The sequence below is a fragment of the Danio aesculapii genome, chromosome 6 (assembly GCF_903798145.1).
Source record: "Danio aesculapii chromosome 6, fDanAes4.1, whole genome shotgun sequence".
In the NCBI taxonomy this organism is placed as follows: domain Eukaryota; kingdom Metazoa; phylum Chordata; class Actinopteri; order Cypriniformes; family Danionidae; genus Danio; species Danio aesculapii.
The window spans coordinates 12,282,864-12,310,749 of NC_079440.1; the positions used below are offsets into that span (position 1 = coordinate 12,282,864).

The following is a 27,886-nucleotide window of genomic DNA, read 5'->3' on the forward strand; positions in this document are numbered from 1 at the left end:
TTAATTAATTTGTTTATGTTGTGTTTAACATTTATTATAATATTATTAATAGTTTTGTTGTGTAAAACATTTTTTGTTATCCAGGTTATTATTCATGTTTTATGTTTAATTGTATAATAAAATGTATAATAGCGTAATAAAAAAAATTGACAATATCAATAATGCATGCTGTGTCCTTTTCTTTTCTTCTACTTTATATTTCTCTGTGTGTGTGAAAGAGTTCTGTGGACTATCAGAAGCTGCAGGATGCCTGCTCAAAGTTCGAATCCATGGTTCTTCATCTAAAGAGGAGGAGGAAGGAAGCTGAATACACGCTCCACTTCTGGAAGAGTTTTCCTGGAAAGATGACCGTGAGTGGAGGGCTTTACCTGTCACACGCCAGTCAGTTTAATGCACAGCAGATAGCAAGGTGCTCCTCATGCTGAGCACATAGTTTTTATTAGCAGTAAGAGAGAATGTGGATGATATTAAAACTACAGTTTAAAACAACTCTGTCATTACATCACAGCTATATCCCACTCATTCCACAATTGCAGGTACATTCCAAGCTTTTTCCACACATTTACAACCCAGCCTACTGCAGCTGTGGGTGTGTTGGAGGGTTTGAAAACAGTATGGCGTCTCTCTACCTTTTCAAACTTCCTCTTGCAACAATGTTTTTTTCCTTCTTTTCACTCCTATCAACTAAATTTGATCTCCCTAATAACCATCTTTTCCGTTTCTTTCAAGTGAGACATTTTGTTCAAAAACTGTTCCCCCATTTTCCAAATCGCCCCCCAGAATCAGAGTTTGATCAAATTCTTAACCTCAATCCAAGTCAAAGACGGCTGATATCTACAATTTATATTAGAATAACTACTTTGCTTCCATCTCCAACTGGTTTACCTAAACAAACATGGGAGCAAGATCTGGGTATAGAGATTTCTGTGGACCAATGGAAGGACATTCTCAATTTAGTTCACTCTTCATCTATTTGTGCCAGAAACTTCCTCTTGCACTCAAACAAAGAACGAAAATGAACCTTGTTAGAAGTAGATCAGGGCCTTAGGTGGTCATGTTACATTTTTCTCTCATGGTTGCTTTTGAAAACACTATTGGTTGGGTTTAGGGAAGGGTTTAAGTTAGTGTTCCACTAGATCAGGGGTTCCCAAACTTTCCAGCCCACGATCCCCAAAATAACAATTCCAGTGACTCGCAACCCCGACTATCCTTAGATGAGCATTGCACACAACGGGAACTATAGGAACTATATAAACACATATTGACAACACAAAAAGTGCAGTCTTACAAGCACATGTAGTTTTTTAATGTAACTATTAAATACTATTTTTATCTTCTGTAGGTTATGGATAAAATATGGTAACTCTAATAATTTAATGACATATATGAGATTTTTGGAAATCACCAAACAACCCCCCCTCCCCCCACCCTCTCATTGTCTCGCGACCCCCTCTGTGGGAACCACTCCACTAGATGATCCATAATACAAGATAGAGACGTGCACTGTGTGGCGTGGGACAAGATTTGATGGATGAATGAGGGTGTGGGCAATAAGGTCCTCATGTTTATGTGGGTTGTGAGAGAATACAATTACTATTAAAATGAAATTTCTTAAAATTCATTTACTTAAAATGAAAACTTTGTTAATATCTTCTGCACAAAAGCAACAAGAACAACGTAAATGAAATAAAAGCAGGCGCAAAGATGAATGCTAATTCTCGTGTGGTTCATGCATGGAACTACAGGCTTAATGCTGTTTACTTTTCTTTATTTATTTAGCTAAATATTGAAAATTGATCTGTTTTTATATATTTAAAAATAAGCATAGCTTATGGTCAATGTTTAGACATTGCTGAAGGCACGAAAGACTAACGCACGTTCTGAAGCAGTATTAGGCCACATGCTTTTCTGTTTGACCATTTGAGAAATCAATGTATATTATTATTTTGTGTCATTGCAAAATTATTAGCCCATTTCGAACCATTCTGACTGTATTCCTATGTTCTGAAAAGCTCCATGTTCTTGTTCATCTTTCCATGTAATTAAACTCAACATGTTTGTTTATTTTTTATTTAACATGAAAAGGAAAGCAAGTTAGAAAAAAAAAAGAGTAGCGGGAAGAAGCAGTGAAAATAAAACAACTTATATGTGTACATGTGGGCTTTTGCGAGTGGGAGGGGGACAAAACTTGAATGTTGCGAGTCGGAGAAATATAATATATATTTTTAAGGATGGGGACAGAATTTTTGTGGAAGCGGGACTTAAAGATCAGCTCAGGTCTTTACGAAAATCCCCACCTTCTTGTCGACGTGAACAAAAAAGACGTGTATCTGAAATGTCCAACAAAATGAACCGGAAGGGTAAAGTCTAGATCGGATATGCGGCCGGCCAGAAGTGCGATATGCACATTAATATAGCAGCATTTTTTTATGACACTGTATAACAATAGTTAAGATTTTTACAGTGCTGTGACTGTTGGGTTTAGGGTTGGGGTGGGAGTAGGCATTAAAAAATACAATTTATTGGGTGATTTAATACATAGCATAAATAATACTCGGTACTTTTGTAAAAACTACTGTTTTTATGTTACTGTGACGGTTGGGGTTAGAGGTGGGGTGGGGGTAGACGTTGAAAAAAATACAATAAATTGAGTAATTTAATAAATAATAGAAATAATTCTCGTTAACTTCCGGCCGCAAACGTATCTGGTCTAGCAGCAACCAACCAGAAGCAACGTATTTTAGATTTGTAAGACTGTAAACAGCGCCCTCTAGTGGATTTGTCATGTGAAACGTGCATGAAAACACACCCTGAACATCTTATTTTACATTTTTACAAGGCATAATTTTCCAATGACTTTGGGTTGTTAAATAATAAAGTCTTCTCTTCTTTTAGGACTCTCTGCGTAAACCATCTCGTCGGCTGATCTGTGAAAGCAGTAATAAGGCTTTGACTCTTCAAAACGCAGGACGTTTTTCCGTCAACTGGTTCATCCTGTTCAACGACGCACTCGTTCACGCACAGGTTTGCTCTTTGTCTTTAAATGTCTCTTTCATTACCATTTCAGTTTCATTTCAGCTCTATCTCTGCCTTTTCCGTTGATCTCATCCTTTTTTCCCCTTACACAATGTTTTCACTTCTGCTTTTCATTCGCTTATAAGGCCAGACTAACAATTTGTTTCCAATGACTGATGTTGTAGTGATGTTTATCTTTGTTTTGGTAGGGCATGGTCCCCTATAAGAGTCTTGTAAGTATGGACCGTATATGAATGAAGAGTTTTCCCAATAGCAGACTGTCCCCTAGTGCCCAAGGATGCACCCTACAGCTGTAGTGTTTGATCAATGCTTTTGTTAAAGGAATATTCTTGGTTAAATCAAACTTTACTTAGGGAATCTGATTGATTAGAAATAAATTACAAACTAATTTAGGCTCATCCTGCGTTTAAAACAAAGAAATATGTGTATGTTAATCAATATTAGCAATTTTTCATCCAAATTCATGAATGACAGTTATGTGGAAAATTACAATATAATACAAATAATTTGCAATTGAAGAACTGTTTCTATCCCAAGGAAACAGATATGTCATGCCCTGACTGGTGGATTTGTTAATAATATAAAATATTAATAATATTAATAATAAAAATGAACATTTGTGTATCCAGGGAAGCCTTAGGTTCTCTTTTCTATTATAATATAGTTGACTTGTGTCTCAGAGCACACAAACAAAAAGCAATAGCAATTGCTGTCTTTTTATATTGTGTTTGGATGAATGATGTTCGCAAAAGCATCATCACCAATTGATGATGATAGCCTTTAACAACTAAAACAGCATTCACTGAGACTGAATAAGTGAACTAATCAGCAGACTAGTCGCATCATCTGTTCTACGAGTTTTAAGTAGCACAATTAAGAATTCATTTGGTACAAAGTAGTTTGTGAATATTGTGTTACTGGATGAAAAATTACCAGCTCTGACTGATTGAATAAGGTTTATATATGCACTTTAAGATCTTGTGTGCATCTTGACATTTTTTTTTTGCAATTAAAAATAAATATTAAAATATGTGGACAGAAACATTGAGAAATGTTTTTATATTTTATTAATCATTTTTTATGTTTTCTTATTTTCATTTTAATTTAAAGTACTATATATATACTATATATATATATATATATATATACATACATACATATATATACAGTTGAAGTCAGAATTATTAGCCCCCTGTTTATTTTTTTCCCCAAATTCTGTTTAACTGTATAAATATTCACATACTGTGAATATTTCCTTGCTCTGTTAAACATCTTTTGGGAAATATTTAAAAAAGGAAAAAAAAAATCAAAGGTGGGCTAATAATTCTGACTTCAACTGTACACTATGGACAATTTAACCTACCCAATTCCCCTGTACCACATGTCTTTTGGACTTGTGGGGGAAACCGGAGCACCCGGAGGAACACGGGGAGAACATGCGAACATCCAAACACCACACAGAAACGCCAACTGACCTAGCCGAGGCTTGAACCAGCAACCTTCTTGCTGTGAGGCGATTGTGCTATTCACTACACCACCACGTCACCTAGTTTTGTGTAACCTTTTTAAGCTAATTTAGGCCATTTTGGCACAGCAAATAAGGCAATTAAAGATTGTACTTGTACGTTGTATAATCATTCACTTGATGAAATCCCGTGTTGGCATGGGTTTCCTCCGCGTGCTCCGGTTTCGAGAGTGTATGGGTGTTTTCCCAATGATGGGTTGCAGGTGGAAGGTCATCCGCTGCATAATACTGCGGTGTGGTGACCACTTATTAATAAAGGTACTAAGCTGAAAAGAAAATGAATAAAGGAATGATTATTATTATTATTATTATTATTATTATTATTATTATTATACAGTGGTTATTTAATTTGTGCTGCTAAATACTGTTTAACTCCCTAGAAAATAATAAATTATTGTTTATGTGGAATTTAACTTTGCTTGTCATTTTTCTTTTATTATATTTACATTTTTATCATATTTAATTATTTTTTTATTAGTCAATATTAGTTTTATTGAATGCTAAATTGTTGGAATTGTTTTATGTCTTTTTTATTAATTTAGTTCATGTTATTTTATTTAAAGTAACTGAATTTCTTTGTGTTTTTTTCTTATATTATTAATGTTAGTCAATTATAGTACCCTGTAATGTCATTGCACAGAAGTTTAGGTTGTGCTTTATTTTACAGTATAGTACTTACAGTGTTCTTACTGGATCATTTACAATAACTACATGTGCCAAGGTTAGGGTTGGGGGGAGTTTTAGGGTTAGTACAGATATTTATGTACCTACACTGTAACATATATTACACATGTATTATTTTCAAAGTATTGGAGTATGCTTTATAAGAAATTACTAATAGTTGCATCATTAAACATTTAAACATTCTATCATGCTGTGTGGAAGTAGAAAGATAATCTTTCCATAGCCTTTCATTCAAAGTGCATTGACATATTAACTGATGGATGAGTCAAAGTGATCTACCGCTTATCATTGCATTTAACTCTGAATATTCCTTTAAAGAATGTAATTGTTTAAAATTTTGTAGTATTTGTAACAGAGTTCAGTTTGAACCTGTAGATTTTGTCTAGAATTCCCATTTAGAGTCTACCTTTTCTAAAATGTCTTGTTTTTGGTGTGATTGAAAGCTTAGCAAGATGACAGTACATCTGTCTGGGTTCATTCTGAGGCTTCCTGCTTGTAAACCCTTTGTTACAGATCTGATAAAGCATCTCTGCATAAATGTACCTGTATCTGGTTGTGATAGAGGGCATGTTGTGCTGGACGGTTTATGTTGAACAGTAGTGGTTCTGTTTAATGCTGAGTGCTGTATTAGTGAATGTGTCAGTGAGTATTTGACATGATAATTCATTATTTTTCTCTGTTTCCTCCCCTCGATACCTCATAAAGTGTTTGTATGTGTCTGTTTGACCTTTTCAGCATTACACCTTTTTCATCCTTTGGGAAAAAAGAATCATATGTTCAGCATTTTTAATTTTCAGATGCTGCTGTTATAGAATATCGGATAACTTACTTGTTTTGACACCATTAAGTTGTATATTTATTTATATTTATTCTATAGTATTCTGTTAACGTTTACCACTAAAATAAAACCCTAATTGCAGCCCTTTAAATGTTACAGTATTTTTTTTTCGCTTCTATTGGCTGCTGAAAATGAATGAAAATGAAGATAGCCCTTAATACACTAATTCTACTTCGAAGTTCAAACCACAATGTTTTGAACAGTTGTGTAATAATATACACTATAAGAAATAGCTATTTGTTTTGACATTTTGCCAACGATTACATTGAAATAATGTTAAGTTATTAGTTTTGTTTATATGTACATCACAGGGATAGTTCACAAACAAAACCTGTTCTAAAACCTGTTTGAGTTTCTTCTGTTGAACACAAAACAAGATATTCTGAAGAATGTTGGAAAGAACAGCTATTGATTCTTACACTACTTTACAAAAGTCTGGTCGTTGATGCCAGTAAAAGCAGCAAATAATAACTCGACTAGTTGATCAATTGGAAAGGTGGCAGAAGATAGAGTTTTCAGATAAATCATCTGTTGAACTGCATCCATATCATCACAAATACTGCAGAAGACCTACTGTAACCAGCATGGAACCAAGATTCTCACAGAAATCAGTCAGGAAAAATCATGGTTTGAGATCACATTCAACATGGGGCATGCGAGAAATCTGCAGAGTGGATGGCAACATCAACAGCCTGAAGTATCAAGACATTTGTGCTGCGCATTACATTACAAACCACAGGAGAGGGAAGATTCTTCAGCAGGATAGCGCTCCTTCTCATACTTCTGCCTCCACATCAAAGTTCCTGAAAGCAAAGAAGGTCAAGATGCTCCAGGAATGGCCAGCCCAGTCACCAGAGATGAACATTATTGGGCATGTCTGGGGTAAGATGAATGAGAAGGAATTAAAGATGAATCCAAAAAATCTTGATGAACTCTGGGAGTCCTGCAAGAATGCTTTCTTTGCCATTCCAGATGACTTTATTAATAAGTGATTTGAGTCATTGCAGAGATGTATGGATGCAGACGTTCAAGCTCATGGAAGTCATACACATTATATGAATTCTTTTTCCACTGCACCAGGACTTTATATTCTATACTGTACATTATTTCTGTTAAGTGACAAGAATTTTGTCTAAGCAAAGTCAGACCTTACTGTCTGACTAATAAAATAAATAAAAATCAAGGCTAGATACGGTTTTATTTTGGTAAAATTAGCGCAATCAAAAGCCTTTGCCTTTCATATAAGCCACTTTCGATACCAAATGATCAACTTATTTGTTGTGCCTAAAACTTGTGAAAGCGACAAGACTTTTATCAGGTAGTGTATAGCAGGGTTTCCAAACTCAGTCCTGGAGGGCCGGTGTCCACGAGAGTTTAGCTCCAACCCTAATCAAACACCCCTGAACCAGCTAATCAAGCTCTTACTAGATACTGTATACTATATTAACTAGAAACTTCCTGGCAGGTGTGTTGAAGCAAGTTGGAGCTAAACTCTCCAGGACACGGCCCTCTAGGACCGAGTTTGGACACCCCTGGTGTATAGTATGTTTTTGTCCATACTGTGGATGTCATTTGCCGCTTTTTTTCCGAAATTTCTTCATAATACCTTGTTTTGTGTTCAACATTAGAAAGAAATTCATAAAAGTGAAAGAACCACTTGAGTGTGAGGAAATCAATGTTTTTTGTTGAACTGTCCCTTTAAGGCAAAGGTAATGTAATGCAGATTAAATATCAATCTGTATACAGATCTCTTAAAATTTACTGACAACCACTATAGCAATAATACACTGCATCTCGAATCAGCAGTAGTGTAAATTCTAGTGAATCTATTTTCTGCATTTTGTTCTTGCATAGGTTGTTGCAATGTTACATTTGTCTCAACTTTTTACAGTTTTCCACCCATCACGTTTTTCCATTGGCTACACTGTGGGTGGAGCCCATTTCTGAGGAGAACACAGGCCTGTGAGTGAACCTGTCACTTTTATTTTACTATAAATTGTTTTATATGTCTTAAAGGGCCCCTTTTACAAGACATAAAATTTGTCTTTGGTGTCTCCAAATTGTGTCTGTGAAGTTTCAGCTCAAAATAGCCATCAGACCATTTATTATACCCTGCGGAATATGTCAGTTTTGGGATAAGAGGAAATTGTAGCTGTTTTGCGCCTGTGCCTTTAAATGCAAATGAGCTGGTTCCTCCTGCCCACCATTTAAATATATGTGTCTACTTCTACTGCATCAGATAAATACAGCACAATGACAGACACAGACACCGACTTAGAAATGGATCAGGCAGTTTCTGAGTCAAAAATACCACAGAAAAGTTGAATCAGGAAGTTTCCCAATAGTTATTTGATGTAGTTGTTGTGGAGTTTATTTAGCCATTTTTCTACAATGAATGAGCCACACACAAATGCTGTCCACACACACATTTTTGCTCATCTACTTGCAGCAAAAGTGACAGGATATAAATATATGCTACTGTACAAATAAACATGATTTAACGTCCACAAACCGAGACTCATGTTGTTTGATTGAAGTGTCCTCATATATAGTTGAACTGACACTATGCAGCTGTGGTGATTCTTACAGTTCTGAATTACATAGCGATTTTACTTTATTACAAATATGCACTGTTTTAAAAACATTTAAACTTGTAAATCTTGTTGATCATAGATAGTTGGAACAGATCTTTTAATCCCAGTTTCTTAGCAGATCCTGTTCTGTGGACCTGATAATACACAATAATACTTAATACTTCCTGTAAATCAATTCAGTGGGTGGGGGAAAACCACACTGCTACATCACGGTGCGGTTGGCCTCAAAATTGCTAGCATTTGCATCCTGATTTAACATTAGCATATTTAAAAAAAGGACTTGATGTATTTATACCACTCTAATATGTCTGTGTACTGTCCAAACTGTCTGATTTTGCATGATAATGGTGTTGTTTCTCTGCAGGTATGGCTTAAAAGTGACTTCGCCTGAGGAAAGCTTCGCTCTGCTGGCTTCATCACCTGCTGAAAAAGTAGACTTGACTTTAAATGATTTTAAGCTTTTCAGAAACACATTTAGTTGACTAAACATGGATGTTCCGCTTTCCAGGCAAAGTGGCTCCGTTCTATAAACCAAGCAGTAGAGCAGGCACTCAGTGGATTGGGGCATGATGGGATACCTCCTTCTACAGGGGTAACGCAGAGAGCAGATCCACCCATCTCGCGGACAGCATCGTACACCTTTTACAAAGACAGTAGGCTAAAGGAAGCCAAATATGATGGCCGATGGGTCTCAGGGAAACCCCATGGGCGGTAGGTCAATAGCTTTGTTTCCATGCACCTATTTTTTGTGCAGTTTTAATGTGCGCATAAAAATCAGTTGATGGAAACGCCAAGATGTGCATTAATATTAAAAATGCACATTAAATAACATATGCGCATAACTGAGTAGGATAAACTTTTGTTTTTACTTTTGACATTTGGGGCCAATTAATCAGGGAGTGGCGATGACTGATTTATTCGCACGTCTTTCATAGGATATTTCAGTTTGCGCATAAATTAAATTAGCATTTTTGGATGGAAACAGATATTGTTGGTGTCAATGTCTACTTTCAAAAACAAGGGATGGTGATCATTGGCTGCGTTTGTGTTTTAGGGGCGTGGTCAAATGGCCAGATGGACGAATGTACACGGGGACATTCAAAAACGGCTTTGAAGATGGGTTAGTAGTAACGTGTTTTTCAGGTTGTTGTGCTGATGTTTTGTGCATTTCTATTGCTGGAAATATTTCACTGTTGTTTTCTGCACAGTTTTGGAGATTACGTTGTGTCGAACAAAACCCTGAACAGCTGTGATCATTATCAAGGCCAATGGAAAGATGGCAAAATGCACGGTTTTGGAACATTCAGGTTTGCGTTTTGTTTGTTATGTGTGTGTAATTGTGTTTCTGAATGTACACTATTAGTTAAAAGTTGTTTTTTATTTTTTAGAGTGTCTTAAGTGTCAAATACTGTAAGAACATTATTATTGCAAATTATTATTATAATAAAACTCAAAATACAGTAGTAAAGACCTATTTCAGATGTATGGATTCAAGACCTAGAAAGTACTTAAAGAGCCCTTATTATGGGTTTTTGAAAATGACCTTCCATGCAGTGTGTAAAACAGCTCTAAGTGAAGTGAAATATCCAGCTAAAGCTTATATCTGAACGTGTGCTGTGTTTAAAACTATTGATTCATCTATAAAGAGTCCACTCAAAGTGGTTCAAATGAATCGTCGGGGTAACGAATCTTTAGTCATGTCGGTGTGTTGTCGAACTCAAGCCCCACGCATTTGTTCAAGCCCCACGCAAAATTTGAACCCCCCCTTTGTTAAAGGAAGGATCAGAAAAGACTATTGATGTATGGGACTTTGTCAGAGCTTGACAGGAACTTTACAGTACACAGTTCATGGATCAGTTCCTTCCTCCATTTCACAAGCGTGAGTAACTTAAGTGCAATTAAAATGGTTGCCTCCTTGTTTTCTCTAGCTTGTAAATTATGTAGTTAATTGTTTTGTCACTTGTAACCGCTCCACACGGCTCATACTGTATCTGGTTAACTCTTTATATTATCATATTGCGTCAAAAACCACGTTGAAAACACAACGCGTGCCGCTTTGTATACGTATTTAAATGTGTTTGTGAGCTCACGATTCACTGCTGTTTGTCGTTGCTATGGTCACCGTCAGCTGTTCCTACACACGTGCAGCGGTCAAGTTTTAAAATAGTTCTGCTTCTGCCATTGTGTGCCATAATACTGAATGTGTGTCATGTTTAAGAATAGAGCAATATGATGCCGTTAAACTGCATTGCTTTAATGCACTCCTGCATTGGGCTCACACATACACTCTGCACTCTGACTACTTCAAAATGGTTGATAAGCCGTGGTGGGCATTTCACTCTGTCTCACACTGAACACAGTCGACCAATCGCAATAGAATGTGTCATTGGACCAATCAGTACAGATTAGCATTGCGCCAAGAAGTTGTTTGGGAACAAATTTATCGCTGAATGAATCGTATGGGAGTTGATGGGATAATTGGGTAAAAATAAATACATATTGTAAGACAACTATAGTGTTTTTGGACCTTGCATGCATATCAGCCTGTTGTTGGAGACCCCCAAAACCAAAATATGACCTTTTTACTGCATAATAGGGGCTCTTTGGAAACAAGTACAGGTCCTTGAATGTGCTTGAATTAAATTTGGAATTAAATTTGTTTATGGTTTGATTTCAATTGTGCACAATTGTCAAAAACAGAACGAAAAACAAAACTGGAGAAATTCTTCAATTAAAAATCTTAAATTAAGATTTTGTACAGTAACACTGACAAATAATGCAGATTTGATCAATTTCAGAAACCACATTTGAATATCACCAGTATTGAATTCAACATGACTTTTTAAAAGGTCAGAATTTTTGTAAATATTTAGTGTAAGTGAAATGTTAAGTGTAGTACAGACTTTCATGGCGCCGCAAATGCTGGGGTAATTGAATGGGGTATGAATTACAAAGGTTTGATTTAAAATCAATTGTGCTTTTAAAAGTCATTGAATCTGCTGTTCAAGAAAGTGTGGGAACCCTGATTCTTGCCAAAGCTTAATTTTCAGCATTATTGCTCCTGATTTTACACTTCATATGATCTGAATCTTCAAATATCATTCTAATATGCTACTGTAACTTGCTGCTTGGGAAACATTTTATAAGATTACGTTTTAAGATATTTGCTAGAATGCATATTTATTTTTGTTGTGAAAATCATGATACATTTTTCTTAGGATTGTCTGATGGCCAAAATGTTCAAAAGAACAGCATTTAATAAATGTTTTTTTATTCTGTATCATTTCAAATACCTTTACCATCAATTTTCGTTATTGTTATGCATCTTAGAGAAAAATTCTTTTTTTCTAAACATGGAGTTTAGACAAAACATGACATAGAGTGTGTGTTTGTGTTCAGATATGCCTCTGGGGAAGTGTATGAGGGCTCATTTCAAGACAACATGCGTCATGGTCATGGGATGCTGCGTAGTGGGAAGCTGAATTCCACCTCTCCGAGTGTTTTCATTGGCCAGTGGCAGTACGACAAAAAATCTGGCTATGGAGTTTTTGACGACATCACCCGGTATGCAAATAGACTGTCAAGAATACTTCACAGAATGTTTGCAGCACATTGTTTTTTATATTATTTCTTGAAATTTCTACATGATACATGACATCATCATTTCCAACATTAATTTAGAATTATAACTCAACAACACTACCCTAATAAACACTTCCCTCCTTTAACAACCCAAAAGGGGAAGAAAAAAATAAGTTAATTAATTAAATGAATAAATAAACAAATAAATACTTGTAATAATTATTAAATAATACAAATTAAATTAAATCAACAATTTATAAAACATGAATAAAATATATTTATATATAAGTGCTCGGTTTTAAGGATCAAGAGAATGGGGCGCCACGTCTTGTCAAAGGTTTTTAAAGAATCAGAGAATTACAGTCTGATTTTTATTATTTGATTTTCAAATTAATACAAGCAAACTATGCACAATATTTAAATTCAAAACCTATTCCTTATAGTATGGATTGCAATAGATTCAATTAGAAATATTGGTAAAAAGTTTGGTATGCAGAACACTAAGGGCCCTATCATACATCCAGCGCAATTTGTTGCTATTTTCAGACCAGCGCAACAGTAATTTTCATGTTTTGCGCCACGTTATTTAAATGGCAAATAACGAAATCATATAGAAATGCCCTAAAATAGTGAAATATCTGAATGTGAAATGGTGATATATCTAATATATGTGCAGTATACTAACTGTGTTTTAACTGTGTCAGAGGAGAGAAGTATATGGGTATGTGGCTGGATGATCAACGGCAGGGCAACGGAGTTGTTGTTACCCAATTCGGCCTGTACTATGAAGGTGCTTTCAACAACAACAAAATGATGGTGAGATTTACATATTGAGAATATTCCAAGTGTATTTGAAATATATATATATATATATATATATATATATATATATATATATATATATATATATATATATATATACAGTATGTACATAGATTTTATAAAGCAGTGACCATATAATCAAATATTATAATAATATATAATTATATATTATATATATAATATATAATTTATTTTTTTTTTCATTTTATTTTATTAAATAAAGCCGTACTTTGTTTTTAGGTGGTGAAGGTGAGGAATATGTGTTTTAAGTTTTTGTTTTTAAAAGTTATTTGCATGTTGGCATTAAAAAATAATTAATACTTGAAAATTCTAAGATATTCCCTTTTTAGCCCTATTCAAATAACCCAACATAACACAGATATTCTTGCTTGTTTTTAAAGTATGAAGCAATAATATGATTCCTGTTGTTATTTGTATTTTTCCAAGGGCAATGGGGTGTTACTCTCTGAAGACGACACCACATTTGAGGGAGAGTTTTTAGAAGACTGGACTCTTAATGGAAAGGTGATTAGTAATGTTCGCAAACACTTTTCCAGTTGATCCAGTTACAATAACTTTGTACACACAAATTCAGGGTTTTCAAAATAAAGTCCCAAGACTGCATTTAAATGATTAAAATACAATAAAATCCGTTGAAATATAACACATGGAAGTAACTGTTTTCTATTTTAATATGGTTTGAAAATTTAAAATAGTAGTCAAGCAAAAAATGACAGTAATTTGGTTAAACTATTAAACATGAAATCAACTCTAATGCAGTATTACGATTTTTTTTTATTGCCAGCCGTTTTTTTATAAACAGAATGATCAAAACTGGATTTTTTGTTACATTTTAAGTCTTTACCATAACTTTTTATAAAGGTAAGGCTACCTTGATAAATAAAAGTATTGATTTTTGGTATTTTGCTAAAATTATGCAAATCATTGAATCAGATGTGTTGGAAAAAACGAATGATTGAGAACCCAGTCCAGGAGAAATGTCTTAGTCCTAGTCTGCAGACAAACAGCATCCACGAGTCTGCAAGAGCCTGCAGGAGTCTCTTACAAGTTTGCAAGTTTTTCACAAGTTCTGCAGCAAGTTGAAATGAAGTCTCTAATAAGACTAATTTGAGACGGAGTTGTCCTGTCTATTATGTTTTTAGCAGGAGAGGAGTGGCTAGGTGGACATGGCTAAAAAAAGCATGCAAACGAAGTAGGTAGGTACAGTTGCAATCAGAATTATTAGCCCCCCAGAATTATTAGCCCCCCTGTTTATTTTTTTTCCCCCAATATCTTTTTAACATATCTGACCATAATAGTTTTAATAACTCATCTCTAATTACTGATTTATTTTATCTTTGCCATGATGACAGTAAATAATATTTCAATATATATTTTTAAAGACACTTCTATACAGCTTAAAATGGCATTTAAAGGCTTAACTACATAAATAAGGTTAACTAGGCAGGTTAGGGTAATTAGGCAAGCTATTGTATAATGATGGTTTGTTCTGTAGACTATGAAAAAATACATAGCTTAAAGGTGCTAATAATTTTGACCTTAAAATGGTTTTAAAAAATTAAAAACTGCTTTTATTCTAGCCAAAATAAAACAAATACATCATTTGGGAAATATTTAAAAAGGAAAAAAAAAATTAAAGGGGGGCTAATTATTCTGATTGCAATTGTAGGTGAAAAGGGTTTCTTTGGCTTGAAATTATCACCCAAAGACAAAGGCACAGTCATTGAGACCCTACCCGTGCTCAGGAAGCAAGAGGTTTTAGTGTCTCTCACACCCTCGCTGAAAAACCAAAGAAAATAACTTTGCAGTTATATAAATATCACTGTTAATTTGAAACTAGATTATATAAATTTACATTTCCACAGATGTTCAGATCACTTCCCTTTGCACTGTTGTATAATATGAAGCACTAGGCATACAGACTGCTTCTGCAAAAATTGAAAGAGTTGGTTGCTTTCAGGAGCTCAGCAAATTCAAGTTGCCACCTATTCAATAAGTCAATTTGTGAAAATTCCTCACTACTAAATTATTCCATGGTCAAATGTTGTATTGTTATAGTTGTATTATACCAACGTGAAAGCATTTGGGGAGAACAGCAACTCAGCCACAAAGTGGTAGGCCATGTAAAATGAGTGGGGTCAGCACAGTAAGAGGCTCACAGTGTGCAGAAGTCGACAGCTACAGATCTCCAAACTTCAAGAACAGTGCTTGGAATTTGAATTCGATGAATGATTTTTTATGACTGAGCAGCTGCATCCAAGACTTGGATCACCAATGCTTCACTGTGTGGCGATCAAATGGATGAGTCTGGGTTTGGGGGTTGCCATGAGAACGGTGGTTACACATTGTGCTAAATGTAAAGTTTGCTGGATGGGGGGTTATGGTGTGGGGTTGTTTTTCAGGGGTTGTCCCCTTAATTCTTAATGCTTCAGCATATCAACACATTTTGGCCAATTTCATGCTCCCAACATTGTAGGAAAAGTTTAGTGAATGCCCCTTTCTGTTTCAACATGACATCAGTGTTAAAAGCAAGGTCCAAAAAGACATGAATGAGCGAGTTTGGTGTGGAGGAAATTGACTGGCCCGAACAGAGTCCTGACATCAACCCTAATGAACACTTTTGGAATGGATTAGGCTGTGAGCCAGGTCTTCTCAGCCAACGTCAGTGTCTGACCTGATAAATGTTCTTCCAGAACAGGATTGCCAAAACTGGGTCCTGGAGGGCCAGTGTCCTGCAAAGTTTAGTTCCAACTCCAATCAGACACACCTAGGCTAGCTGATCAAGCTCTTACCAGGCTTTCTAGAAACGTCCTTGCAGGTGTGTTGAGGCAAGTTGGAGCTAAAATCTTCAGGACACCGACCCTCCAGGATTGAGTTTAGGCACTGCTGTTCTAGAAGAATGGTCATAGATTTGCCTAAACACTTCTAAACTTTTTGGAAAGCCTTCAACAGTTAGAGCTGTTATAGTCTCAAATGGTGGCCAACTCCATATTAAACCATACAGATTGGGAAGTTATTAACTTTCAAGTGCATGTAAAGGTAGATGTCCCAAAACTTTTAACAATATAGAATCTGTCTTCTTTCCACAGGGTGTGTTGACCATGCCGAATGGAGACTATATTGAAGGCTCTTTTAGTGGAGTTTGGGGAACCGGACTGAAGATGTCAGGTTCCTACTACAAACCCAGCCTGTACGACTCAGACAAGGAGAAGGGTCATGCACTGTAAGAGCATTGTTGATCTGTGAAACATACTCAAATTTTGTATTGCGTTATGATTATAGAGGTACAACCTAAATGTTAATGTGTTTGTGTGCAGTAAACTGGGCCGGTTAGCAGTTCACTCTGAAGAGAAGTGGAAGGCTGTGTTTTTGGAGTGCTGGAACAGGCTCGGTTGTGATTCTCCCGTACAGGGGCAAACTACGACAGCGTGGGACAACATTGCCATAGCACTCACTGCCAACCTGAGACAGCAGAGAGACAGGTATAGATTTCAGTGACACTTAAAGGCATGAGATGTCAATTGAAATCTGGAAGTAAAGGAATGTAGATGTGCTTCTTTATACAGGATAAAGAAATCAGTAAGCCACATTTAAAATCAGCAAGCTGAATGTATTATTATTAAACATGCATACTGTAAATGTACAGTATACAATATGAGTGTATTTCTGTACTAAATTTAATGAATAACAGTAGGTTCATACCAGAGTAGCTTTAAGAACATGCCTAAAGTGTAATAAATTACACAATGTATATATAAAAAACATGTTGACTTGCTGTGTGTGAACCTCAAGATAATCATTCATTTGTTTTCCTTCGATTTAGTTCTTGATTTTTCAGGGGTCACCACAGCAGAATGAACCGCCAACTACTCTGGCATATTTTTTATGCAATGAATGCTCTTCCAGCCGCACAACGCTTATTAAGCTGCAAGATAATATTGGTTAGACACTCACCGGCCAGTTTATTAGGTACACCTTACTAGTACCGGGTTAGACCTGCTTTTGCCTTCAGAACTGCCTTAATCTTTTGTGGCATAGATTGAACAAGGTACTGGAAATGTTCCTCAGAGATTTGGGTCCATTTTGACATGAAAGCATCATGCTGTTGCTGCAGATTTGTCGGCTGCACATCCATGATGCAAATCTTCCGTTCCACCACATCCCAAAGGTGCTCTATTGGATTGAGCGCTGGTGACTGTGGAGGCCATTTGAGTACAGTGAACTCATTGTCATGTTCAAGAAACCAGTCTGAGATGATTCGCGTTTCATGACATGGTGCATTATCCTGCTGGACGTAGCCATCAGAAGATGTACACTGTGGTCATAAAGTGATGGACATGGTCAGCAACAATACTCTGTGATTGTCTGTGATGTTGACACAATGCTCAGTTGGTACTAATGGGCCCAAAGTGTGCCCAAGAAAATATCCCCCACACCATAACACCACCACCACCAGCCTGAACCGTTGATACAAGGCAGGATGGATCCATGCTTTCATGTTGCTAAATTCTGACCCTACCGTCCGAATGTCGCAGGAGAAATCAAGACTCATCAGACCAGGCAACGTTTTTACAATCTTCTATTGTCAAATTTTGGTGTGCCTGTGCGAATTGTAGCCTCAGTTTCTTGTTCTTAGCTGACAAGAGTGGCACCTGGTGTAGTCTTCTGTTGCTGTAGCCCATTCGCCTTATGGTTGGACGTGTTGTGCATTCAGAGATGCTCTTCTGCAGACCTCGGTTGTAACGAGTGGTTATTTGAGTTACTGTTGCCTTTCTACAGTATCAGCTCAAACCAGTCTGTCCATTCTCCTCTGACCTCTGGCATCAACAAGGCATTTACGTCCACAGAACTGCCGCTCACTGTTTATTTTCTCTTCTTTGGACCATTCTCTGTAAACCCTAGAGATGGTTGTGTGTGAAAATCCCAGTAGATTTCCCAGTAGTAGCAGTTTCTGAAATACTTAGACCAGACCAGCCCATCTGGCACCAACAACCATGCCATGTTCAAAGTCGCTTAAATCACCTTTCTTCCCCATTCTGATGCTCGGTTTGAACTGCAGCAGATCATCTTGACCATGTCTACATGCCTAAATGCATTGAGTTGCTGCCATGTGGTTGGCTGATTATAAATTTGCGCTAAGGAGCAGTTGGACAGGTGTACCTAATAAAGTGGCCAGTGTGTGTAAACAGTGATTATGAACTGTATATCAGAATCACTGGTTAAGATTTGGAGATGTGCATCTGTATACAAATGATAAAATATGGAATTTTAACAAATTGTTAGGATTGAACATTTTAAGGACTTTGGAAATTATAACGTGGCAGTGAGTGAGGCCTAATGAGACAGCAAAAAATTTGCCTGAAATTGTTGAGTCTTGCTTATAAAATTGAGCATATTGTTAATTGTGATTTATTGCCTTAAAGTGACAGTCTGTCAATATAGAGGACTACTTCATTTTACAAAATAAAGATGATATATTTGCTAGCTACCAAAGAAAATGGATAAGAACTGCAACATTCCCCATAAAATGATGAATTTTAAAATATGTAATTAATGTAAGTTTATGTAAAATCTGAATGTTTATATTCGTATTTTAGCCCAGAGTTGCTGAGCCGCTCGCATCACAAAACACTAGAGAGTCTTGAGTGCATCCCTCAACACATGGGTCCTGTAACATTAGAGGTGTACCACACAATCCGTCGGTACCTGGTGAAGGTAAGCATTCTCACTTGTAATCATTAACTGATGCTAACCACACTTTCTTTCAAAACATTAGCTTCCTAGTGTATTTTTGCCCACTTTTGTGCCTCTGAATATTTTGCTTTATATATCACTGACCCCTGATGTGTGTTTAAATTCAGGCATGTGATACTCCTCTGCATCCTCTGGGTCGGCTGGTGGAGACGCTGGTTTCGGTGTACCGCATGACTTATGTTGGTGTTGGAGCAAACCGCAGGTTATTACCGCAGGCAGTCAATGAAATCAAGTCCTATCTCAGCCGTATCTTCCAGCTCGTCAGGTAAGTTGATCAGTCAAACGGGAAAGGAAATGTGATTTAAAGGGCTCCTATGGTAAAAAAAAATCAACTTTTCAAGCCGTTTGGACAGACATATGTGTAGGTATAGTGTATAGACCGTCATATTGGGGTGGTATAAACACACCCTTTTTTGTTTCAATTTAACAACATAAAAACGGTGGACCAATTGGAGCGGTTTTCAGATCGACCGCAACTTGACGTAGGAGTGCGGTCCCCCTGCCCACCAATATTGATTGACAGGTGTGCATCACCATATTCTCAGTTTGTTGTTTCACGTCCGCCATTTTCAGCGTGTGAGTCAAAGCGATGTCACTAAAGGAGCACCCTTGCTCTGTTTTTAGATGTAAGGCTCATTGGGCTCAACACAAGATCCACATTCACCACTTAATCGCTCTAATCGGAATTACTGTTTGTAACTTAGTTTGTTTGTAGATATGTTTGCAAACATGTGTACTTTTCATTGCGTCTACCTTAAACTTCAGCCGTTTGAATTTCTTGCGGTCACAGACGCTCCCTGTGATCTTAACTAGGTGCAGCTGGAAAGTGCGAGTGCGTTGCCTCACGTGTGCGTCCCTCCGTTGGAAATAAAATAACGAACTTGCCTGCAGGTTGCACACCAGAAACGCTGCTCGTCGACGCGCAGCGTCATGCCACGCAGCGCTATGCATTACAGAATTCTAAGCATAGGTTTCTATCAGGGTACACACAACGGCGCTTCACGTCGGCGGCTTTCCGCGGCGCCCAGCCATGATTCGGGACACTTCATATTTCTGCTGCGCCACAGAGCACCATCTGAATAGTTTCATTTTTAATAACATCCGACTGTGCGTGTCTGAGTGTGCCGTGTTGTGGTTCTGGTGCTTCAGTCAAGTAAGTTAATTCAGTGTGCGAGGTTATTAGTCTCGGTGTACAAGCTCGGAACTTTAAACTAGCACACAGTTGGCTGTAAAACTATACAAAGACACAAATGATTTTGTACTCTCTGCTTGGTCTGTGTCCGACTCGTACATGTACGGCTGAATGCTTGTCCTCTCACTCATGTTGCTTCTCCCTGTCTGCCTGTCTGTTGTTAAACACAGAGCAGGGGAGCTCTTGGCTCCGCCCCCTTGTTACGTTGGGCGGGAAGTCGAAACTAATTTTCATGCAAAGCAACACACCCCTAAAACGGCTGCCTGTGTACACTCCCCCAAAATGACAATTTTTAACACATCATAATAAAACAATCTGAATTGTGTTTTGAACTGAACCTAAACTGGCACACTCAGAAGAACCATAATATTAGTAATAAATCTTAAAAAAGGGGTAAACTCTGTGCCCTTTAAAATGTCTTTTCAATATCATGCTTGTTTGTGTTTAGATTTCTCTTTCCCAACCTGCCAGAAGAAGGAGGTTCACTGGCCGACCCTCCAAAAGAGAAGGTCGGCACAGATGCTGATGGAAAGCTGCTGGAGTCTCCTAAACCTGGGTACGGGAAATAGTATTAAAATTGTCTAAGGGTGGTCTATGCAACTGCAGATGTTCATGCTACAATTAGCTTTTTTTAACTGGAATTTAAACAAAAAACATTTATTCATTTTCCTTAGTCCCTTTATTCATCAGGGGTCGCCACAGCGGAATGAACTGCCAACTTATCCAGCAAATGTTTTACCCAGTACTGGGAAGCATCCATACACACTCGTTCACACACATACACTATGGCCAACTTAGTTTATTCAATTCACCTATAGCGCATGTCTTTGGACTTTGGGGAAACTGGAGCACCCAGAGGAAACCTACGCAAGCACATGGAGAACATGCAAACTTCCCACAGAAATACCACCTGGCCCAGCCTGGACTCGAACCAGCGACCTTATTACTGTGAGGAAACAGCGCTAACCAATGAACGACTGTTTCGCCTTGGTTAATCATTATTATGGCATTATAATTCCATGAAATTAAGATTAAAGTTTGGCTCATACCATAAAACATATTTTGTTGGAATGTGGAAGTTTTAATACCATTAGACACATTTTTTAGGAGAGTACTTTGATGAACATTTTTAAAAAGGTACCACTAGGAAGAATCTTAAATTATTTATCAAAAATTGAACTGAAAAATCATATTTAACTTTGAAAATATTTTTGTGTGAATTTTATTTATTTATATCCTCTATAGTTGTCTAAGTAACTTTTTATCGTAAAACTAATTTGTTTTTATCATGTAATATTTTATGTATATCCATTTTGCCACGAAATAGCCATAAGTTGCTGATGTGGCAATATATAAATAATAAATAAATAAGATTAGAATTTGACATACAACTACATAAAACGTTCGAATAAAAAACACAATTATGAGATACTAAGTCCTAATTATAAGTTGAAATCATAAGTTGACATTGTGAGATATTAAGAAGTTTGAGAAAAGGTTTTTGAGAGAGGGAGTTCATAAGAAGTCATAAGACGAAACTGTTACAAATCATTGAGAATTATGAATCATAAAACAAGTCATAAAATTATGAGAAACTAATTATTTTTAGTTGAACTTATGACAGTCATAATTATGGGCTAAAATAAGGTATTAAGTCATAATAATCGCAAGATTTAATATACAGTATACCAAGTGAGATTCATTAGATTTTCTTTTAGGAAATAAGTATTAAACACATCACCATTTTCCTCAGAAAACATATTTCTAAATGCTGTTGACTTTAAATTTTCCCCGGATGTTGGTAACAACCAAAGAAATTCAGAAATGCAAAGAAAACGGTTATGTGTAATAAAATGAAATGACGCAGGGAAAAAGTATTGAAAAAAGGGAGGTGTAGAAGGGCAATGAAAGCCCAGACAGCAGCTGAAATCTCTGTATTTCTTCAGCAAACCTCTGCCCTTCATCAGTGTCAATTAGTATTCACTGGTTCAGTCCAACATCTACATTATCAGGATGATGATGATGATGATGATGATGATGATGAAACCAGGATGGACATTTCATCAAGACAATGATCCAAAACACAGCCAAGGAAACTCTCAAATGCTTTCAGATAAAGAAAATCTGTAGAATGGCCCAGCCAATCACCTGACTTGAATCCAATAGAAAATACAACTTAAAGATCAGATTTGATAGACAAAACCCACAGAACCATCAAGATTTTTACACAATTTTTACACAAGTTAATCCTATAAGTCAGTCTTAAAAAGAGTAACAAAATGATGAAATGCTTAATACTAATTACTACTTGTGAGAACTTAAACATTATGAGTCCTAATAATTCTAACTAGTAACTAAGAGATAAGGTACAATTATGACAGACTAAATGAGTGTTGTGAGATTAAAAAATGTTTAAACCAGCCAACTAAATGATGAGAAATCATAAACTATGATTTTAAATAAGATCTATACATTACTTAAATACTGTTTAATTTACTTGTACTGTGCTTTTTAAATTGTTGTCAGGTGTGTGGTCAGCAGCTCTGCTCTCCTCCTGCCGGTGCTGTTGCCGCGTCTCTATCCTCCTCTCTTCACACTCTACGCTCTAGAGAAAGAGAAAGAGGACGATGTGTACTGGGAGTGTGTGCTGCGACTCAACAAACAGCCAGATCTGGCACTGCTGGCTTTCCTCGGGGTCCAACAGTGAGTCCGCCGCACAGCTGCGCTGAGATAGACATAGATCTGAATATCCTGTAATGAACCATTTTTCTGATCTTGTTTTCAAAGGAAATTCTGGCCTGTAACTGTTTCAATACATGGAGAAAAACAACAGGTAATAATGAAATAGTGGATATCATTTCAGCATCAATATCACAATGTGTGTATTTGCAATAGGATTTGAATGTGGAGTCAGGGTTATACAGTAGTTGACCAGTAGCCATAGTTGAAAAACTTAAATGCTGCGTCCCAATTCGCATACTAGCCATCCTAAATAGTATTCGAAAATAGAGTTAGTATTTCATCTGTAACAACAATGTGAACGTCTATCAAGATATGTTTGGACATTAACTTCTAAATGCATAATTACCCAAAGACCTGAGGAGATTTCTCTGCATGAAAGACTTACGAATGGCAGATTGTCCTGCTGCTGCTTCTAAAATAAGGCAGGTAAGTAAATATGACAAGAAATGTGGATGATGTGTCGAAATGATTGACAGGGGACATAACTAAGCAACATAATGGCCTGTTAACATGGAAGTAGTATGTTCCAAAGCTTGCATACTCTTCTGTTGCACACTCAAAAGTATATACTTTTCCTTTACAAAAATTTACATATTTTTATGGCGTAGTATAAGTATGTGAATTGGGACGCAGCAATGATTTATGGTTGCATTTTGCAGTGACTTCATAATGTTACCAAAGATTTTAGCATTTGCATGCTTTACTAAGGCCCATGTTAGCATTTTAAGCCAGTTCAAGCATTCAGACAGATTAAATTAAAATGTTTGTAATTTTTAATAAAAATTAACTGTATTTATGTATAGCAGGGAAAATAGATATTGAACACGTCATCATTTTTCTTAGACAATATATTTCTAAAGGTGCTGTTGACTTAAAGTTTTCACCAGATGTTGATAACAACTAAAATACAGAAAATAAAATAAAGAAAACTAATCTAATTAGTTTACAAATGAAGTTATGCGTAATAAAATGAATTGACGCAGTGAAAAAGTATTGAACACATGAAGAAAGAGAGGTGTAGAAAGGCAGTGAAAGCCCAGACAGCAGATGAAATCTCTCAGTGAGTATTCAGCAGCTCTCTGCCCTTCTTCAGTGTAAATGAATATTAGTTGCTTCAGTCCAACATCTACATTAGCAGGATGATGAAGATGAAACCAGGGTGGACATTTCAGCAAGACAGTGATCCTAAACACAGCCACAGAAACTCTAAAATGCTTTCAGAGAAAGAAAATCAAGCTGTAGAATGGCCCAGCCAATCACCTGACTTGAATCCAATAGAAAATACAAATTAAAGATCAGATTTGATAGACGAGACCCACAAAACCATCAAGATTTTTACACTCTGTTGAAGTCTGTGAAAAAAAGCACACATGAGCAATGCATGTGGCTTCATTCTCCATATGAGAAGCGTCTTTATGCTGCTATCATTAAAAAAGCAGTAGTGTCAGTAGTTTAGTTCTTTCTTCTTGTGTCGTTTCATTGTTATTACACATAACTAATTTTTCAGATTTTTTTGTTTTGTTTTATTTTTGTATTTATAATGTTTAGGTTTTTATCAAAATCTGGTTCAATTCCATGTCAACAGCTCCTTTAGAAATATTAATTCCAGGAAAAATCATGACATGTTTAATACTTCAATACTATTTTTCTTTTACTATTTTGCCGTAAATATGATAAAGACTATACAGTATTATTTTACATTTGACGAATGAATTTGTTTACCTGAATACTGCTAGACTGCCAGAAAACTGTAAAGCTCTGTTTACTTTATTTGTATCTTTGCTGGACTGTATTTATCAATGCTTGTTATTGGTTTATCGTAGTTTCTGCATATGCTGTACAAATTTTTTTTTTTTTTTTGCGCTAATAATTACATTCAAGTTATCTGGTGAAATTATACACAATATTACAATGTGTACGGCAGACAAATAACATATTGCAATGTCAGTTTTTTCCTCAATATCATGCAGCCCTACTCTGTAGTCTATAAGTACTCTGTAAATCTTAGAATAATTCTATATGTTAGCTAAAATAAGGCTTAAAGGCGTAGTTCAACCAAAAATGAAAGCTGACTGACCTTGAAGTGGTTTCAAATCTATAATAGTCTCTTTTTTCTGTTGAACACAAAAGAAGATATTTTGAAGAATGTTGGAAACCTGTAACCATTGATTTCCATAGTAGAAAGGACAAGTACTGTGGGTGTCTATGGTTACAGGTATCCAGCATTTATCAAAAAACTTCTCTTATGTTCAACAAGAAACTCAAACAGCTTTGGAGCAAGTAAAGGATGTCAGGAGTAATTGACAATTTTGGGTGAACAATAGTTTTTATACCATATGTACAATGTGTATTTGTTTGTAGGTTCTCTCAAGCACTAAGGACGCCTGTTTCGCCTCAGCGGTTGAGACTTTGCAGCAAATAAGGTTGATTTACAACAGTTTTTGTATGCATACTTTTACTTTTTTCCTGATAATTGTTTTAATGTTGATTCCCTTTTTGTTTCAACAGCACAACTTTCACACCCTCAGACAAGCTTCAGGTTATCCAGCTAACCTTCGAGGAAATAACCCAAGAAGTGCTTGCACTCCTGAAACAGGATTTCTTGTGGTCTATGGATGACCTGTTTCCTGTCTTCCTCTTTGTCGTTCTGCGTGCACGGTAAGAAAGAGGTCATATGATTTTTTTGGATCATTTTTAGATCAAAAGCATATAAAGATTTAGATTTTTTTAAAAGATTTTTTCTGTATTTCTGAGTAAAGTCTTATATCAGGCTCTCCGCTGGGTCTTATAAAGTCTGAAATTTAAAAAAAAAAAAATTAGGCCTTAAAAAGTCTTAAATTGTTAGTGCCAATAGCCTAGTGGTTAAGTGTGCTGACATATAGTGGTGCCCATGGTGACCCGAGTTCAATTCCCGGCTTGAGGTCCTATGCCGACCCTTCCCCTCCCTCTGCTCACAATACTTTCCTGTCTGTCCTCCACTCTTATCCAATAAAATGTGATAAAACTCTAAAAACCTCTTAAATTCACTGAAATATGGTGTTGTTGGTCTTAAATCCTTTTAAACAGGCATTTTTAAAAAAAAAAAACATTTTTATTTTGTCCATGTAAAGCTACCCAATTCGGTACAACCAACAATCTATCTAAAAATAAAATCAAATAAAAATGTTTAACAAAAAGAATACATTTATTAACTCTATTTACCAGTTTGGTTTAATTATCTTCCTTACAATAACGTTTGTTCTTAAGTTCTCCATGTATTTATAGTTACCTGATGAGGACGCTGACCTGGACACGCTGTTTATTATAGTTTATTATCATTTTAAAACATTTTTTACACATTATTTAAACTATGTGGCTAAAAAACAGCACTATTAAAATTTTTAAAATATATAATCCTTAGGCCATTAGAAAAACTAGCGTTTTGCTATGTACAAGTCTGAAATTTAATTCATAATGGTCTTAAAAAGTCTTAAATTTGACTTGGTGAAACCTACAGAAACCCTGTATATGCTCACTGAAGCTGCATTCTTTGTTTAAAATACAGTTTACCTGGTGAGGACACTTAGGTTGTTACCTGGACACACTGTTTGTTATAGTTTATCATCACTTTTAAAACATATTTAAAAATATGTGGCTAAGAAATAGCTAAATTAGAATAAAAAAAATATATTTTCCACCGGCCATTAGAAAAACTAGCATTTTGTTTTGTACAAGTCTGAAATTTCATGGTGAGGGTGAGGACGCTGACCTGAACACACTGTTTATTATAGTTTATTATCATTTTTAAAAAATTGTACACATTCAAAATTGCTAAGAAATAATAATAAAGAATATATATTCCACCAGTCTTTAGAAAACTAGCGTTTCGTCCTGTATCAGTCTGAAATTTCATTCATAATGGTCTTAAAAAGTCTAAAAATTGACTTTGTGGAAACTGAAGAGAACCATTATATGCTCACTGAAGCTGCGTTCTTTGTTTAAAAATTGTTTAAATAGAAAATGGGAGACATTCTATTTGAAAATGTTTCATATTTGAATATAGGAGTTCTGTTTGAATGTATTTATTAAATGTTATTTATTCTTGTGAAGGCAAAGCTGTCAGTAATTAATCCACTGTGCTGATTTGCTAATGAAAAAAATATTTCTTAATATTATTAATGTTGAAAACTGTCCTGCTGCTTTACATTTTTTGTGGAATCTAGGATTTCATTTGATGTCTTTACTGTTGTTATGATCATTTCTAATGCATCCTTGCAGAATTTTTATTAATGTTTTGAATTGAATACTGACCTCAAATATTTGACTAATAAAATATACAGCTTATAGTGAAATTTAAAGGTTTAACTAGGTTAATTAGGTTAAATAGGCAGGTTAGGGTAATAGAGTATATGCCGAGCTAGTGCGTTTCCCATACTGATAAACTTCCGATGACCTGTTATTGTGAGTTTTTTTCCATTTTATACGGTTCCTTTTACAGCATCGATGTTGTAATGTAATTAAATTACAATTAGTTTAACAGACTTTGGTATTCATTTAGTTGCTCAAGTGTAAAACGAGACAAAAAAACGTTAGCTCGCACGCGCCCGTCAGAATCGGCAGGCTAGCGCAGAAGCTTTATTGAATATACTGTGGTAAAATAAATGTTCATATTATAAAGACATGGCAGGGAAAATGTTATTTAATGCAGTGCTTCTTGTACAGTCTGAGACCCACTTTATATCGTATATCACTTAGCCAGTGGAGATCGCTGATTTTTAAAGAAAACAGACCTTAAACACGCCGATTTTGCATTGGCATACAATTCACCGGAAACGATTAACCCAGGTTACTGGCAAATTAAAAGTCCTATTAGCATGCATCGGCATATACCCCATTAGGCAAGTTACTGTATAACGATGGTTTGTTCTGTAGACCGTAGGAAAAAAATATAGCTTTAAGGGGCTAATAATTTTGACCTTAAAATGGTTCATAAAAAAATTTAAACTGCTTTTATTCTAGCCAAAATAAAACAAATAAGACTTTCTCCAGAAGAAAAAATATTATCAGACATTCTGTGAACATTTCCTTGCTTTGTTAAACATTATTTGGGAAATATT

The 27,886-nt window shown here is 35.9% G+C and overlaps 1 protein-coding gene across 3 annotated transcripts in view; it reads left to right on the plus strand.

Annotated features, from left to right (window-relative positions):
* als2b (alsin Rho guanine nucleotide exchange factor ALS2 b) overlaps nt 1-27,886 on the plus strand; it is a 69,641-nt gene that overhangs the window by 36,003 nt on the left and 5,752 nt on the right. For all 3 annotated transcript variants that reach the window (XM_056459538.1, XM_056459539.1, XM_056459541.1), the window contains exons 15-33: nt 219-350; nt 2,896-3,024; nt 7,975-8,045; nt 9,042-9,108; nt 9,186-9,388; nt 9,732-9,797; nt 9,886-9,984; nt 12,077-12,241; nt 12,964-13,075; nt 13,529-13,606; nt 16,192-16,325; nt 16,420-16,584; nt 18,700-18,817; nt 18,964-19,121; nt 20,497-20,604; nt 22,575-22,751; nt 22,836-22,881; nt 25,152-25,213; nt 25,299-25,448. In XM_056459538.1, coding sequence (XP_056315513.1) covers nt 219-350; nt 2,896-3,024; nt 7,975-8,045; nt 9,042-9,108; nt 9,186-9,388; nt 9,732-9,797; nt 9,886-9,984; nt 12,077-12,241; nt 12,964-13,075; nt 13,529-13,606; nt 16,192-16,325; nt 16,420-16,584; nt 18,700-18,817; nt 18,964-19,121; nt 20,497-20,604; nt 22,575-22,751; nt 22,836-22,881; nt 25,152-25,213; nt 25,299-25,448 — 2,240 coding nt within the window. The remainder of the gene's footprint in view (nt 1-218; nt 351-2,895; nt 3,025-7,974; nt 8,046-9,041; nt 9,109-9,185; nt 9,389-9,731; nt 9,798-9,885; nt 9,985-12,076; nt 12,242-12,963; nt 13,076-13,528; nt 13,607-16,191; nt 16,326-16,419; nt 16,585-18,699; nt 18,818-18,963; nt 19,122-20,496; nt 20,605-22,574; nt 22,752-22,835; nt 22,882-25,151; nt 25,214-25,298; nt 25,449-27,886) is intronic.